This window comes from Scleropages formosus, chromosome 6 (assembly GCF_900964775.1).
Source record: "Scleropages formosus chromosome 6, fSclFor1.1, whole genome shotgun sequence".
In the NCBI taxonomy this organism is placed as follows: Eukaryota; Metazoa; Chordata; class Actinopteri; order Osteoglossiformes; family Osteoglossidae; genus Scleropages; species Scleropages formosus.
In genome coordinates, this window is record NC_041811.1 from 30622956 (window position 1) to 30640080 (window position 17125).

A 17125-nucleotide genomic window follows, 5' to 3' on the forward strand; every position below is an offset into this window, starting at 1 on the left:
GGGTGGTAAAAAAATATTAGCAATAGTATTCAGACGGGTTTACATTATTCTGGGGGCCACATTGGGACGCTTTGAATGTTGGGCCACATTTCTTCCTCTTATTGTTATGTGTATGATAAAATCCTTCCATATAGGAGTTAGATTAATTTTATTTATGGACTGGACACACAACCGCTCGAGATGGGCTTTCTGAGCTCTCTGGGAAGGTCCTCCATCACCTGACCGTACACTGCTGTACCTTAACCACGTTCCGGCTGTAGCCGTTCCAGCGGCACTGGCTGGATTTTCAGTTATTGACAAACAGGTATTTCAGTTTTATCGGAATCTGAAGTCGGAACGAATCAAATTTAATGGGCCTGTAAGGTTCTTCGGCGAGTTCTCGACGCCGTTTAACGTTGGACATCGAAGCTGAGCTTGAATGAGAAAGCCAGAGTTTCACAGGAGGCAGTTTTGGTTTATGAGGGATTTCTGGTGAAAACGCTGAATTTCTGGTGTTTACGCAGCATAATAACAGTGTGAGATTCAGAGTGACGAGGCACAGATTTTGTGAGCTACGAAGTGAGACGCTAAAACACAGCAGGTCTCGACAGAAGGCTCTTCTCCGTCGATAATTCATGCACCTTTACGCTAAATGTCCTTGTGATTGACATTTAAGGGTTAAAAAAAGCGGTATTCAAACTTGATAAGTGAAGTTTATCGTAAAAAATATATTGTTTTTAAACTAACGCTTAACGGACTGAATCCAATTGCGTGAACTTTGCTGCCGCCCTGTGGCCGTTACAAGAATTTCTCACAACGCGGAATTGAACGCGTCGCGGCTTCGTGCTTTTCCGTTCCGACCGTCATTTATTCCGTATGAAACCCCTTTGAATCGCTTTTATATCCCAACATCTTCATATCGCACCACGGCACGAGGACCGTTCCGAATCAGTGTATGGTCGTAGGTGCAGTCGCCACCAGAATTCACCGGTTTATACAGCGTTCCATAGGGTTCGCAGCTGGTTCCGTAGCAGTTAGAGCTGCTGCCTTTTAACCCAAAGGTGGCAGTTTCGAATCCCACCACCACCAGCTCTAGAGCCCTTGAGCGAGATATTTACCGGCGTAAGTGTTCCAGTAAAATTGCCCAGTTGAATAAATGAGGAAAATAATTGCAAGTGGAGAAAATGACTGCTTAATAATGTAAGTCGCTTTGGAGAAAAGTGTCAGCTAAATGAATATAAATATACATATAGACTAATGAGTCGGCCGTGCTTCGGATGCACGGTTACCGACAAAGCGGCGCCGTTTTATCAGGGAGGCTCTTCTTTGGAGTTTGTCGCCCTCTAGTGGCGATGTCAACATGTGCGCTTCCGGGACTGAGCGCAACGGCACTGCGCTTTTTCTGCTGCCCACCTCCGCATTCCTCAAAGCAACATCCACCTTGAGCTGTGTTGGGATTATGGTCTGACAGCAGGTAGCAGGGTATTTAGGGCTGTCACTCTGTTTGGGCCTCATCTGCTGCAGTATCAATCAGTACCCTGATCAAGGTACTCATCCTAAAGTGCTCCATATGTAACCAGGGACAAAGGCATTGGTTCAATGAAGAATAACTGCTGTTTGATTATTTTTTGGAGTGCAATTTCACGTAAACCTCAGGTCTCCCACTCCCCACCTCTCAGGAGAGTTTGCCCACTTGTACGAATTCCTGAGGCGTAGAACATGCTGGGCTGGAATCTCTTACTTTTTTCTGCCCATCTCATATCTTGTCTTCTGGACACCCTTCTATTGCTGCTTAAAGACTAATAACACTTGTAGGTCCTGAAAAGGGGGCATTTCAAAAGATTTTTTTGGGTTCAAGAACTTTCTATGAAGTACAGCTTCATTTCCACGTGTAGTACCCTTAAGAAAATTAAAGCCAATGTAAAGAGCATTTTAAATTTTATTTAGAAAAAACTCCTTTTGACATTCCAGTGTTTTTCATTTTTTCTAACAAAAAAAAAAAAAAAAAATACTCAGACCAGATGACAACAGATTGTCAACCACTTTTTCGGTGCCTTGAATCGAGTTCCTTTCAGTGCTGATGTGCTTCTGCCAAGGTTTCAGTTCTGGAACTCAGGGTTTGCCAACCTCTTCAAAGTGGACCTCCACAGCACCAGGAGACACTGTCCATTGTTCCAATGAAAACCTCTGCTTTCTGCTCCTCCCCTCTTTAACATTAAAAAAAAAGTCTAACTCTACAGTTCAACAAAAAAAGCATAAATTAATGAGAACATTACAGATGGAATAAACAGACTGAAAGGGAAGATGGAGAATGTGGGGTATTTAACGCCAGAAGGAAGATATAGGCTTTCACCAGCGTCAGCATCAGCCCCTTACCTGGTAAGCACACACTGGGGTCAATAAGGGAATACAAGTTGTCATTTACATTGTGATGCACAATATTAACAAAATGATCAAATGAACCACTAAACCTCCAAAAAAAGTGTGATTTTTGTGTTGTAGGCCAAACCATTCAGTTTTAGTAAGGAGACATGAAATTGAAGTTCTTCAAAAAAAAAAACGAAAAAAAATTCCATGTCTAGCACAAAACTGACTTTTTCTGCACACCTGTGACAGAGTAAAAAGACGGGATTGTTTCTACTCAGTGCCAGATGTAAGCAATAACATGTAGGAGCGCACAAAGGACTGAACAGGATCAAACCAACCAGTAAAAAAGAACAATCCCACCTCCCTTCATGTTCTAATGGATCAAAACACCAACACAGCTCTCTTACATGGTTGCTACAGCTTTATGACACCACTATGTTACAGAACCTAGCAACCAAACGTTCGTTTAACAGGGGATGTGCCAATTTCCTGAAATGCTTCATTTTGTTGTTACATTCCTACTCAAAATGCACACAAGTACACATGAAATAAAGCCAGGAGCATTTCAATACTACACAGCTGCTCTCACCTCATTCCAATAGGTTATGAGGTCCAAGGTTCAAGAATTGTCCTTCCAAACCAAAAAAAGGATAAAAGTGTGGGGACAGAGAAGTACACCTCCAAACCAAACAGGATAATGGCAAGAAGAAATGCAGTTCTGTAAACAATGACAAAGCCCATCCGATACAGTCAGGTTTTACCCAATCTCTCAATGCCACTTAGACCCAGTAGACTAACTTTCAAAGAGAGCTTCTGAGTAGTGAACTGAAGTTCAAACTGAAAGAGTCCTCTGCCAAGATGGTTCATGGTGTCCCACCCGCCCTGGGAGAGGGATCCCGTGAGTCTTGTGCTCCTCCATCTGCTTCCACAGCAACTTTCTTCACAACTTCACTCTTTTCACTGAGGAGTGGCATCCAGCTGCTCCCACAATCCACCGCCCAATGGCTATGAGGGCCAACTCAAGAGAGGTGCGTGTCAATGTCCAGTACAACACATGACTGGGGGGGATGGGGGCACCGATAACAAAAAAGTACAAAGTAAAGAAATTTTCTTTTGTTTTGTTCCGTCAAGGAGTTGTGACAGTTACTGTTACTTTCTCTGCAGCAGACTATGTACAATAATGTATTTGAGCAGTTATTCTAAAACAGCTGAACTATGTTCTCTATTCACTTATTTCAGGCGCTTTTGGCCCTGCTCTCAGGCGAGATTAAACTATGAGTGCATCAAGCGTCTTTGTGGAAGAGCTGTGGATTTCAAAGGTGTTTCAGGGAGTTAGGGTGAGGGACCAGGAGGAAAAAGGAAAGAGAAATGATGGCATCCTGAAGGGGATAAATAGAAGCACGGGGGAGAAAAAAAGAAAAAAAAAAAAAAAAAAAAGGTGGTAGAGGGGCAGCGGGGGAGAACGTTAAGTAAGAATGACGAAGACAGCTGTCGGAGGTTGTAGAGGGCCCGGCCAGGGCTGCGCTCAGATTTTGAGGCTCTTCAGCACATCCGCCCTCTTCTTCAGTAGGTCCCCAAGCTCCTGTAGTGACCGCAGGTAGCTGCTCCTCAGCTTATCCATTGCCAACTTGACAAATGCCTCCTCCTGCAAAACACCAGCCCAGAGAACAACTACAGTGAGATCTCACCAGAGGATGATGAGATGCTAGGAGCCCATCTACACAGAGAAAGCATGCAGCACATGCAGGGTTGACTGAATGAGTAGAATGTCAGTGCAGTTGTTCCTCCTGCATGGCTACAAAACCTCACAGTAATTAACAGTATTACTGTTCCCAAGAACAGGAAGAAAAACTGTTGAGAAAAGACAAGATACTAGTTGCTTATTTTCTCAGGAAAACTAAGGCTGGCATATCAATTCAAATGTCATGGTAAAGCATCACCTGACGCACCCATCGGTGGCGATCGCAAACAGTAATCGCTTGCGGAAGTTTTTCAAACAACCAGAGCAGGAGTAAAATGAAGCCAACAGGAGGTGAATAAGCTGTACATGATACTGTGCCTTCTACCAGTTTTGAGCTGTCATCCACCACCTCTACGTCAACACATCTGACTCCAAGCTAATGCGCAACAGCTGTCTACACTTCAAGGTAAACAACACACATTAAAACGTTTTTTTAAACTTCGTACATTATGCTTTTATTTCAAATTATGGTCAATTTTGCGTGGCGTAAAAGGGATCACAAAGTCGCAGGTGAGCACCAACACTCTGCTCCAGCTCTGCACCAAAGTTCTTTACAGTGCTTCCATATTTACACTGTGTCGTAAATGCTCCTGCTCAGAGATTCAAAAGATCCGTAAACAAAATGCTCTCATTCCCAATCTTGTTGATCCAGGCACATGAACAAGCCATCCCGGCTCATAGGAGAGAGGGGCTCTCTTCCCCCTCGCTGCTTGTAAGCAGCTAAATGTGAGACGGTCCACTGTGCCGCTCTGTGTGCATCAAAAGAGCCCTGCTGTTGCCTCCCACTGGGCCAGGTATCCACTTGCTTCACGAGGGAATCCTTCTCAGCCCTGGCACCCCAAGACCGCTCCAAGTGCTTGGTTTACCCTGCCCTTCATTTTGCAGACACTTTTCTCCAAAGCGATGTAAAACTCAGTGAATCAAAGTGCATTTTACCCACAGATAAATACGTATATATGCAGAAACACTATTCTCAAAGTAGAGTCACTTAGACCACTGCACCACCATTTCAACAGGACACATTAGATGAGTAGATGCATGTAGGACTGATGAAAAGCCCCTCCTGTTCCACATAAAATTTGGTGTCAGGTGTGCATCTAGACAGTTTGCGCGTGTACACCCACACACCCACTATGCGTACCCCAGCTGGCATCACTTCTTCCAAGGTGAGCTCCCCTAGCTTCAGGGCAGTCAGGCTGGTCTCTTGTCCTTTAATGTGGTCCAGGACCTCACTGAAGAGTGACTGTAGGCCCGCTGTGAACTCCTGGAACCCACTGAACACCACCATCTGAGACGACACAAAGATCGGCGAGTTACAGCTCAGCCACAAAGGAATCTTTTAGAAAATACCAGTAAAAACATATGCAGATATCGCCGCCTTGATTACTTGCATCGCTCTAGATAAGAACATGAGCTAAACAAAATACATGTAGAAATAAAGGTTCGCAATGTTTACATTAAAAACTTAAGCAGCTATTTTCCACATCCATGTGCACTCCCCCGTTTGACCGCCTTGTTTACCGTGGCAGAAATGGGTTCCTTTTTCTTCTTCTTCCTTTTCTGTAGGCTTGCCTTGAGAGGCCGGAGGACACCAGCACAGAAGCAAGAGACCCAGTGCACCACACAAACCGTCTGAAGGAGGGAGAAAGAGTCCAAAGAACTGCTTCATTCCCAGGCTCCTTATTCACTTCGCAATATGTTTGTCCAAGTTCTTCAAAGCACTGACTCACCTCAACAAAAAAGACTAAGTTTTCTAACAATGTTGGCTGTGTCTTGCATTGGCCTTCCTTCACTTCCAGTAGATCACCTTTGCATTTATTCAATATCTCTACAGGAGTAGAAATGAAGGGATGAGAATAAAGACCAATAAACCCGATGTTTACTCAAAAGGTTAGCCTGGCTGTTACGTGATTTTATGAAACCTGTGGATCAATTCATCATGAACAGAAAAGTATGTTATGTTTAGCGGGAATATACAAAATACAGTTCTCGTAGTTGGGCTACTACCTGCCTTGCATACCCTAACACCAAAGCGCTCACCACAACTAATGAATGACACATTGAAGACAGAGACATTCTACATACGGTAACAAGTGAGACTGCACTGATGTATGAAAAAAGGACAAAAATACATTCAAATTTCAATTTATCTTCGTTTTCCTTAGACTACTACTTTTACACTGAGCACAAAGCCTACAGTCATTCTTCCATCCTTTTATTCCAGATTAGTGCTGGGCTTCCTTTTTTTGGATACATATCTTTCTCTGTTTCTCCTACATGCTAGCACTAATAAAAGAAGGTGTGGTGTGCCGGCTGTAAAAACATACCTTTCAGTTGTATTAGTAAAGACTTGAAACTGTTCGAAATCTGTGTTTGGACCTCTGTTGTCTCTTCTGAGGGGAGAAAGGCAAACAGAAGAAATAATTTAGACCTAACAGAGGTAATTCTGAGAGACAAAGGGTCATCCTGGGGCGTGACTCACCAAGCGCCGCAGCATCCAGCTCCTGCACGTAGGCTGCTAGCTGGAAGGCCAAGACCTGGCAATGGCAGCTCCCACTTGCCAAGGCATGAGCCAAGCGTGTCGGGGAAGGGCCTAGGAAGGGATACTGTAAAAGAAAAGAACATCACATTACACCACTACAGATTTAAGTGTCCAAACCCATTCATTGATATCAGCAGGTTTCGAGGTGCAGCTACTTGTTCTGACTGTCACAGCCAAGGCTGAGCCACAGCTCTGAGTAACAGACTTGTTTTACAGACATAAATTATTCATGTTAATACCTGTAACATTACAGTGGCAACATGGGGTAAAGACCAAAGGGTGCAAACTGGTTAGGGAACTGTGACTGTAAAGCCAAATTAATGGTTTAAACAGGGTAAAGAAATATCCATGAGCAAGGTATTGTAAACTGGTTTATAAAAATATCCAGCTATTCAAAACTGACCTATGCAAAATGCTAAGCAGTAACAGCACAAAAAAAAATGAATAACAATAAAAATCACAGTACCTGCACACCCCTTTCTAAGAACTGGGCTCCATTTTGTAGCGTGGTGTTCAGCTGGTCCAGCAGGGGGCGCAATATATCAGGTTTGGCCACTACACCATTCTCAGCTGCCTTTTCAGCATTGCGGGGCGTAGGGGGGTGGCTGAGCACAGCTAAGGTGCCTACTAGCCGCAAGGTGAGAAAGCGCACCTTCAACCAGAGCAGCTCCTCCTGCAGAGAGAAGGAGCGCTGCTCTTCCGACAACTGCCTGGGGAGGCATTGGTAGGAGGACAGGTGTCAGTCGAGTGACGCTGTATATGTGCCCCATGGTGTGTACATGCACATACAACTTACATGGATAAAAAGTTACAACCAGAGTTGCAGACAGAGAGCATGGAAAAGAGCATCCTACCGGTCTGCGGGATCCCAGCTGGTGAGCACGGTAAGGTCACGGTTGTCCCTCATATCTGTCCAAGGGATGTCGTCCTCCTCGGGACACAAACCCATGGACTTCACATTGTCCTCCAAGCTGGAAGACCTGGAGGAAAGGAAAAGACAAAAAGGCTATGAAAGTTTACTCCCAGTTTAGGATTTTGATTGGTGGTTTAAAAAATGTGTGGCAAGGTGGTGTAGCTGGAGGCGCTGGTACATTACAGCTCCTGGGCTGCGGATACACATGTGGGTTAGAATCCAGCTCAGCCTCTGCAGAGTTTGCATGCTGTCCCTGTGTTTGAGTTTCCTCTGGGTGCTCTTGTTTTACTTCACAGTCCAAAGATTTAGAAACTATTTTTTTTCCCCACCCCATTTTCAAGTAGTCTTCCCCCACCTTAGGAAGGTAATTACTTCCTCAAAAACCTTTCATGAGGTAAATTTTCACAAAAGAAAGAACTACTATTAGTTCAATGGGAAAAAAATTGTGTTCTTGACCCCAAAATTATACCTATTTATGAAAAAATATCAAATCCCATTACAATTAACACAATTACTTACAATTACACAATATAACAAGGCAGTTTCCCTTCATTATCATCTCTATAATACTGTACAGCTGTCTACCTGATGGCTATTATGTACCATAAACTTAATTGCTCACAATATGATATTCACAGTTTATGCATAAAGACAAAAGAAATGAATGAAAACAATGCAAACGAGTTCATACTCACCTATCAAGTGGATATTGTTTGCATATTCCTAACAAAGGCTATGATTACTGACTGGGGTCATGACTAACATGCAAAACTAGCAAACAAGTGCTCGTTGAGGTAAAGAACTTAAGGCAGCACAATCCAAACTATAACTGCAAAGACGACTGCATGGCGGTTCCAGTGTGAGGCCACTCAGCTGTCGAGACGCACGCAAAATCCAAATCCAATAGTATGTTTTGTAAACTGGTGCATGGGTAATAAACGACGGCATATGCAACCTCAAGTTCTCATACACTAAGTGCTAACATCTCAGCATGGCTGCATTTACGGAAACTGACAACATTAAACGTCAAGAGCAGGAAACTACTTTACTCTAAGTGAAAGCATATACAAGTATTGATTTGACCATGTATGGATGTTACAGGATTGTTTAGAGATAATGTTTCCAGGCAGTGTGTTGATGGCTCTTAACACAGTCTATGCAAGACTCACAGGTCAGCCTCCAGGAAGAGGTCCAGCAGCATCCTCTCCGTGCGCACCTGGGCGAAGTGCAGTGAGCGATTCAGGCGGGACCGGAAAGCAATAAACTCAGGGATTTTCTCAAATGCACCATACTTGTAAGCTTGAATGATATATTCTGAGGTCTGGAAAGAAGAGAAGAGAGAATGCTATTTTAAATACAGTTTTAAACATTCATTTAGCTGATGCTCTTCTCCAAAGCACCTATAGTGTTAATCTACGTACAATTACTTACCCATTTACACAGCTGGGTAATTTTAGGGTAAGTACCTTGCTCAAAGGTACGAACAGCTGGATGTGGGATTTGAACCTGCAACCTTTGTGTCCAAAAGCAACAGCTCCAACCACTATGCTACCAATTGGCCACAATTTTAACTCACAGAGTAATATGCAAATATATATGCATGAGTATATGCAAACATGCAAAAAAAACAACTCACATCTTTCTGGTTCGAGTGGAAAAACCTGAGAGAAAAATTACATGACTGGGAAGCAGCAGCAAACTGGCCCAAAGACTCTGCATAGCGGGTCAACAGGAACCTGTCCCAGGGAAAGACAATGAGAAAACAAAACCAAAAAAAATAAAAATGATAAAAAAAAAAAAAAAAACAGGAGAATTCAATCGTGTTACAATAAAGCTGAAAGGCAGACACTAACAATACACTCCAGTTGAAGAACATGCTGACACACTAAGGACACAGTAAGAATAGAAGGGCTTGGTAATATTAAAGGACATGCTAGTGCTATAGGTGACCTTAACACTAAAGGGTCAGTGTACCTCACCCCAAGGGTTACCCAACTTCTGGCCCTCACCCGATGGTGTCATGCTGCACGTGTTTGGCGTCCAGGCTAGAATAGAGGTCCACCACAGGCTCAAAGGCCCCCATGCGACAGAAAAGAAGGATTAAAAGCAGCTTGAACTGAGCGTTGGAGGAACTGTGGCTGAGGCCCTCCTCCAGGAGGCCCAGACACTGCCAGAGCATGGTTTCGTCCCCTGTAAGAGGAGAGGTGACGAGAAGGGTATTAGAAGGATTATCTTCCATTTGGGAGGGATACATGCAGTTAAAAGTTTCATAAAAATTTTACAAATTGCATCATTTAACTGCTTCATGACAAATACATGAATTAAGATATCAACACCAAAGCCACATATTCTTCAGCTGGTTCCTCAATTTATGAACACAGTTGGGACTCTGTTTTAAAACATTATTATCATCATTATAAAAAACACATACAAATTAATCAAGTTACACAATCTCAAAGTACAGAAACAGCACATTTTAAAATGACTGAGAAAAATAAACCCTGAGCTCTAAAACGACAATCAACCCTAGCAGTGGACCAATTCATCTCCCAAGCATGTGCATAAGGCCAGAAATGCGAGTCACTTTTGTTGCTTAACAGAAATTGTAGAAAACAGAGGATAAAATTGTAAAATGTTTATATGTTCAAAACTTTCTAACTCAAACATCTACAACATAAAAAGTAAGTTACTACTCTTTTTAAACGTGTACCACTATAAGGTAAATGTTCCTCAGTGGAACTGGACAATATCTATGGTTGGTGACCTTAGACACTGATGAGCTATGATGAATATCGAACAGCTTACCGGTCTCAGCCCACAAGTCGATGTATACATGGGAGGCCAAGAGACAGTACATGTCTGAGAACTGCAGTTCTGTCTTCAGGCATGACTTTCCTGGGGACCAACAGCGGAGAATTAAAGGTGATGTTAGCATCTCCCATACATCACGAAGGCAAAAAAAAAAACTCATTTTGAAAGAGCAGCATAAAAGTACAGAAGTACCTACTTACACCCATGGAGTATTCCATGCTTACCAAACTGCAGGCCATGCCGATAGTGACTTTTTAGTTGTCGAATGAGATCCAGCTTGCCAGTGGTGTCCAGGGCATGATGGAGGCCTAAAGCACGGCTTAGCTGGGCCACACAAAGGTGCCTCTGGAGAGCCCGGGTATCCCCTGGCAGCGCCACCCCATCGTCCTGGGGCTCGGATAAGGGTACCGTCTCCATCAACCTGTTGATAAACTGAGAAGGAGGAGGGAGAGCAATGGGTGAACCAATGAATGGTTTACATCCCACTGGTTTTTCAATGTGAGGAATCAGGAACAAAGAGAGGGGGCAGGAGTGGTTAGTTTAGGAGGGGAAAAAAACCAGGAAGAAGTTAGGAAATAGGACGGAGTGGTAGGGGGAAATGTTGAACTTACTCCTACTTTGTTTAGACTCCATCAAACAATAACGATAACATAAGAACACAGGTACAACTTTGACAGTGGACACCCTCCCAAACCTCACCTGTACATGATGGTCAGTTGTCAAAAGGTCCAAGTAGATTTTCAGGTCTGAGATGCAACAGGGTTTGTCACCAAACTTGATGAAGTACTGGAACATGAGCTCCAGTGGTTCTCCTGTAGACACCGGGCAACTGGCTGAGCGCCGGTCAACTACGTACTAGCACACAAGCGTCTCACATACATATTCAGACAGATACAAGCGAGCAGGCTAACACATGAGTAATGTGCTAATCACTCACCCAGCTCCTGTTCCTCGGGGCAGCCTCTTGCCCTCAGTCGGCGAATCAGCTCCAGGCGAGCCAGAAAAGGACCTCGAAGCGGGCGCGTCTCCTTCGCCTCTTCCACCGCCAGCCGCTCCTCCACAAAGGCGATGGCTTGAGCCACAGAGCTTCGCACCTCGCCCTCTGAGCAACTGCCAGACAGCAGAATGGGAGTCAAAGGTAAAACACCACAGCAGGCAGGGGAAAGCAAGGTGTTGCAGGTAAGACAGGTCAGGTCAGTGTGGCAATGAAAGAACAGGGACAGAAAAATAGGAATCAAGTGAGCTCACTCATTTCAAAGGCAAGTAAAGATTTCTAGTAATTAAGTTATTATAATTAGTAGATAGTGGGTTTGCATCCCAAGAGAGGTGGCAGTCTTGTACAAAAGACCTCACATGACTGGGTTAGGTGTTTTTTGTATAAAATTAAATATGTTGCAGTTTACATTTTGTAATGAACTGACACGTTTGTAAAATTTCCACCTAGGCTTTCTCCAAAGAACACAAGCGGAGAGATTACTCACTGCTCGCCCTCAGAGGGTGGTTCCCAGCCCTGGTCGATGAGGTGGAAGAGCGAATCGAAATAGGACATGTAAAACTGCCAGTCATCGGGGCTGCGGAGAAAAATTGCGGGAAAAGAGAAAATCACCTGCCTGTACTGCACCTTCTTAATGAGCACAATCTAGCCTTCCATCAATGAGCACTGTGCTGTAGAGGTACATGACAACCTCATTAATAACCACAACGATGATGGGCTGAATGGAACCAGGAACAGCACAGAGCAATAAAAAAAGCCCTTTAGGTTTTTGTGCAATACAGACATTCAAAAAAGTAACAATAAAAGATAGTGAGATCGAGGGTTAAACTCTAGTCCTGCAAACTCGGTGAAAGGCTGAAAAACTGGATGGCTGGTTGGGAGGCAGCGTGTCCACATCTGCCGGCTGTATTCGGCTCTTACTTCTTGAGCAGCAGCTTGCAGGACAGGGCGTTGCACTCGGGCCAACGCTCCAGCTGCTTGTACAGGGACATGCACTTGTTCTCCCGGCTCTGCAGCTCACTGGTTAGCTTCTCTGGAAGGGGTGGGAAGAACGCAGGGTGATGGTCACAAAGGCTGACTGGACATCAGCATCAGCAGCCCTCAGCATTATCACGTGTACCAAACAAGTCCTAGACACACACACACACACACACACAACACCAGCAGAGGAGCAATTTTTGCTCCCCCTCACCTCCCAGTTGCCCACGAACAACCTCCAGCGCCTCTACGTACTTCCCCAGCCGCTCCAGGATCATATAGTAAAGCTGCACCTGCAGGGTTGGTATAAAAGAACATTAAGACAATGTTTTGTTTCAGCATGCATGTGTAAAGCATTACCCTGAGTGCCTTTTGTGTGCACTTTAGTGCGTAAGCTTAACAACAATTCTGCAAAACTGAATGTGCTCATAGATGTGAGCTGGATCCCCTCACCTCAGCTTCGGCCTCAATCTTCTCCTCCTTCACCATCTTTTCCACCATCCGTTCGGCCAGGGGCAGAAACATGGTCTGCGACAGCTTCTTGTCCTGAGCTGATATGGCCTGCAACACACAGCCACCCATTACTCTTCTGTTTTAAAATTTACAGTCCATAAGAACGCTGCAGCCCACAACTGGCTTCAGATCATCGTTTAACCAGCTGCTATTGTGTTCCATACAGGCAGCAAATGCATTTGTTTTCAAAAATACAGTAAATCCAGCTCACCTGCATCACCAGGCTCATCACAGACCAGAAGTAATACGGGTTCTTGGGAACGATCTTGTAAAGCGTCATCCCAGCCTGAAGCGACAGAACACATGAAACAATTATGCCTTTAAAACACAGAGCATTAAAAAAAACCAAGAATTAAACTTGAAAATGTGCAGCATCTGAATTGTCTTTGACCTGCAGGCAGTTAAATTCCAAGCCGTTGCATATGGGTTAACGAAAGAGGGGCGGCTTGAACAGACCTGCTGCATCTTCTTGTACTCCCCAACACGAGCATAGGCCATGAACAGGTGGGAGTGGTACTCCTCACTGCTGGGAACTTTCCTCACTGCTGCCTCATAAAGCTTGGTCACCAGCTCCGCTGCAGAGAGGGGAGCATCGGAACCACTTCGGGTTGCATTTGGGAGTGGGCCACTACCACCAACTGAACTTCATATCAGTGGCTCAACAACAGAACCACTAAACCAACTAAACCCCAACCCACCTAAAAGTAGCTGGGCCAACAACCAACTCAATGCTTTCGTCAGCAATTTGTATTAAACCCCAAACACACTATTTACAACAACATTCCCTTTAATTACTGTCACATTATGAAGTCCAAACAGGCCTAAATCTGTTAGTCCAGGAGAAGTCATATGGAGCACACATCAACACGGAGACCTTCTAGCAGAGAGAGCAGATGTCAGACTCACGTCGGTGCATCTCTCTGTAGAGTATTGTGAGGGCCTGCAGCGAGTTGTCATCAGTGGGCTCCAATGTGGCTACTTCCTGTGCAAGTGCGAAGGCCTCATCCTGCTTGCCAGTCCGCTGCAGACCAATGGCCTTCAGGACCTAGAACCCAGCAGCAACAAACACCAGCCAACAGCGAGTCCCTGAGCAAATGAACCCGTGAGTACTATTGAGGAGTGTGAACACCTCATACGCTGATATCAGAGAAAAACAGGAAGTAATTAATGAAATAGGAATTAATGCACAGGGATTACAGAAGTCATGTTACATCTCACCTCCCACCCACACTACTTCCATGTCTGATTTCAGCTGAATTTCCTCGTGAAGCAGAGTGCTGCCATTTGTCATTGTCATTTTTCATCAGGCCCTAAGCGGATGTAAGCGGGTGGAGACAGCAGCAGAAATCACATTAAAAAAGGGAGACGGACAATCACCAACCTTGGCACAGTGAAGGTCCTTGTGCTTCTTGAGCAATTTGTCAGCCTGTTGGATTGCCATCTTATTATTGCCATTGTCCAGGTAATCTAGGATCGAAAGAGGCATGTCCTCCTATTAATGAGGATTGTCAGCTTGTGACATCATTCATGTACGCCTTACTATTAACAAGGAGACATTTGCAGTATTTAGGTTTTATATAAGATATTAAGGCAGTGCCTATGCTTTTCCAGCAGAAAGTCTCCATAACAATGGATTGAGAGTGAAGTCTTTTTTTTTTTTTTTTTTGGCACAGTTTAATGGTGGGAATATAGCTTCAAATCTTTGAATTATCCATTGCATTATAGACATCAGTGTGGCTTTATTCTCAGTTATAATTCATACATCTTGGCAGTTTTTTACTGGAGCAATTTAGGGTCAGTGCCTTGCTCAAGGGAGCTACAGCTGGAGGTGAGATTAGAACCTGCAACCTTTAGCTGAAAAGGCAGCAGCTCTAACCACTACGCTACCGGCTGCCCCCTCTTAAGTACTTAGGCCAAGGTGCATCATCTCTTCACAGGCAAAAATTAACTCCATCCCCTGTTGTTAGTGGTGCAGTGCTGCTATTAATAATTGTTCAGTGAACAGACATAACCAAGCAGAGAACATTTTGAAAAGGGCAACAAGATCCACAACACGAGGCGGTACGACTCTTTAAAAGCTGCCTGGTTAACGTACACATTCGCGGCAAATACATCGGAAAGCACGCTCGCGTAGCCGTCGTTTTTGTCAGCAACTCTGCTGCCAGCATTGCATCACCACCTAATATTATGTCTCTCGTGAGGCTCACAAGGCGTCTGGGGCCCAAATCAGAGGCAAAGTCACAGGCAGGCACAGCCGGTCGCCAAATTTATCCACGTCAGACGCATCTGTCGGCTGTTGACATCATACTCGAGCAACATTACTGTGAATTAAAAAAAAACGACCTCAAAAAAAAACGGTCTGATGCAATTAGATGCCAGTGTGCAGTAAAAATGCACTGTAAATGTTTAATCTATAATGAATGCAACTTAAATCACGGAAGAGGTTCAGCTCAAACACCAAGAGGGGTGTCTATGTCCTGTACATAGAAACTCCCAAGGCAGGGAACAACTGGTAGTGTAACGATTAAAGCTGCTGCCTTTGAACCCAAAGTTCGCAGGTTCGAATCCCACTTCCATCTGTAGCACCCTTGAGCAAGGTTCTTACCTTAAATTACTCCAGTAGTACTACCCAGCTGTACAAATGGGAACTTCACCGTATGCAGCTTAACATTAGCGTCGCTTCGGAAAAAAGGGTGAGCTAAACAAATACATGTAAATGTACAGCTACAGAGGTCGACAACCGTCTCTCCATGAACGCAGCAGCTCTTCTGCAGGTAACTCGTCTACCCCGAGATCCACAAATATTCCGTGACAAAAGTGTCCCCGGAGAGCTGTTGCGGAGGGTCGCAGGTTCGAATCCCATCTTCAGCTACAGCACCCTTGAGCAAGGTACTTATCCTAAATTACTCCAGTAACATTACCCAGCTGTACAAAATGGGTAAATAAGTTGCTTTGAAGAAAAGCATCAGCTAAATGAATAAACGTAAGATGTAAATGTAACTGGAGACAGGTAACTACCCCACGTAACACAAACATGATGGAGCATGAGAACTTAAACTCACCTAGATAATTTCCTGAGGGGTTCTCCCCAGAACTGTATTAATTATACCAAAGCGAGGACGTTACTGTGGAAACAAGTCATGATTTCACCACACTTTTACACTGTCACTGTGGTACCAGAACAGAGACGAAGAGAGGTCACTGGACCACAAACACCTCTACTTGTGCTCCAGGGGAACACAGAAAGGTTAAAACGCGTCAGTTGTGGTTCTTCCTCCTCGTTTCAAGAAGAAAGGCAAAAAAAAAGAAATTAAAATTTAAAAAAAACATCCCTGACGAGGACGCTTTGGAGCCGCTCCGACCGCCGCCGTACCCGTAGCCCGTTCGCTCGCGGTTCACAATGAATCGCCTGTCAAGTCTAAACTTGCGTGTAACGCGGTGCCGCTCTGCCGAACTAAGTGATCGATAATCATGTCGTTGCCCTTGTTGAGGGCGAGGAGAAAAGCGCTCGGGCTGCGGCGACCGGCGCGGTTTATCGGCGTCGTTGTGGCTGCGCTGAGCGCTCACGCGGCGAGCCGCACCGACTAGCCAACTGGCGCGAGCTAGCTAGCGCGCGCGAGGCTAAAGCGCGGGGTCAACAAACGCGTTCGCCGCGCCGAACCCTGCAGCTCCTCCAGCCGCGCCGCCGGGCACGCGGCGGGTGAGGTCGTCGCCCACGCGGAAGCATCCCGCGTAGACGAGACACGCAGAGTGCGGTCGCCCGGCGCCGAGCCCTGTGCCGCGCGCCTGGCGCGCCCACAGTGCACTGTCATTAGGCGAAGCCGGCACGCCGAGTCCGAGGCTGGAGCGAGAGGCCCCCTATCGTGTGTTTGGTAACCTCCACGCGACAAAGCCGACCCGCGCCCGTCGAAGCCATTCAAGTGTGCGGAGGCGCCCGCCCACCGACCGTCCCTCACTGGCGGACAGGGGCTCCAGTTTGCCACCGGCGGCAATTCGTTACCGTAAATAGGTCTAAGTCTCCTGTCGTTGGGATCTTGCACATGGCCCCTCGCCGCCATGTTGGGGTAAATTGGGACTTGTCTGTGCGCATGCGCTCAGCGGCCGCGCTCAAAAATAATTAAAGAGACCCTGCATCCAAAGACACGCTGACTGAAGCTGACAGCGCTCCGTCTCAGCAGGAAAAGTGTGGTCTCTGCTCCACTTGTACTTCATCGGGATAAAGGGAATAGGGGAACACGATGAAATTGCCCGAATACTCTGAATATTGACCGTATGTGTCAATAACTA

General features: G+C 45.3%; 1 protein-coding gene across 2 annotated transcripts; it reads right to left on the bottom strand.

The window, feature by feature from the left end:
* Positions 1–2405: 2405 nt before the first annotated feature.
* naa25 (N-alpha-acetyltransferase 25, NatB auxiliary subunit) lies at positions 2406–16911 on the bottom strand. Of its 2 annotated transcripts, XM_018755382.2 has the most exons (24): positions 16839–16911; positions 14220–14305; positions 13745–13883; positions 13295–13413; positions 13050–13124; positions 12779–12886; positions 12540–12618; positions 12269–12380; positions 11835–11924; positions 11291–11463; positions 11053–11165; positions 10578–10785; positions 10348–10437; positions 9552–9732; positions 9179–9278; positions 8712–8863; positions 7484–7609; positions 7096–7339; positions 6570–6693; positions 6415–6480; positions 5818–5915; positions 5609–5719; positions 5229–5375; positions 2406–3991 (listed from the first exon to the last, which is right to left on the bottom strand). In XM_018755382.2, the coding sequence occupies exons 1-24, from the start codon at positions 16894–16896 to the stop codon at positions 3872–3874; spliced, it is 2919 nt and encodes a 972-aa protein (XP_018610898.1). In that variant the 5' UTR covers positions 16897–16911; the 3' UTR covers positions 2406–3871. The 2 variants fall into 2 exon arrangements, with proteins under 2 accessions (XP_018610898.1, XP_018610907.1); XM_018755391.2 differs by lacking the exon at positions 16839–16911 and having other exon boundaries at positions 13745–13924; positions 14220–14298.
* Between the last annotated feature and the right edge of the window lie 214 nt (positions 16912–17125).

Bases quoted from the DNA above. Each gene is read 5' to 3' on its own strand.
- naa25 (XM_018755382.2), bottom strand. From the start codon at position 16,896: ATGGCGGCGAGGGGCCATGTGCAAGATCCCAACGACAGGAGACTTAGA. The intron at 13,125-13,294 runs GTCTGTTCAAGC...CTGTCGCTTCAG, and splicing joins AGTACAAGAAGATGCAGCAG to GCTGGGATGACGCTTTACAA. The intron at 5,376-5,608 runs GTAAACAAGGCG...GTGTCGTCTCAG, and splicing joins AGGAACCCATTTCTGCCACG to ATGGTGGTGTTCAGTGGGTT.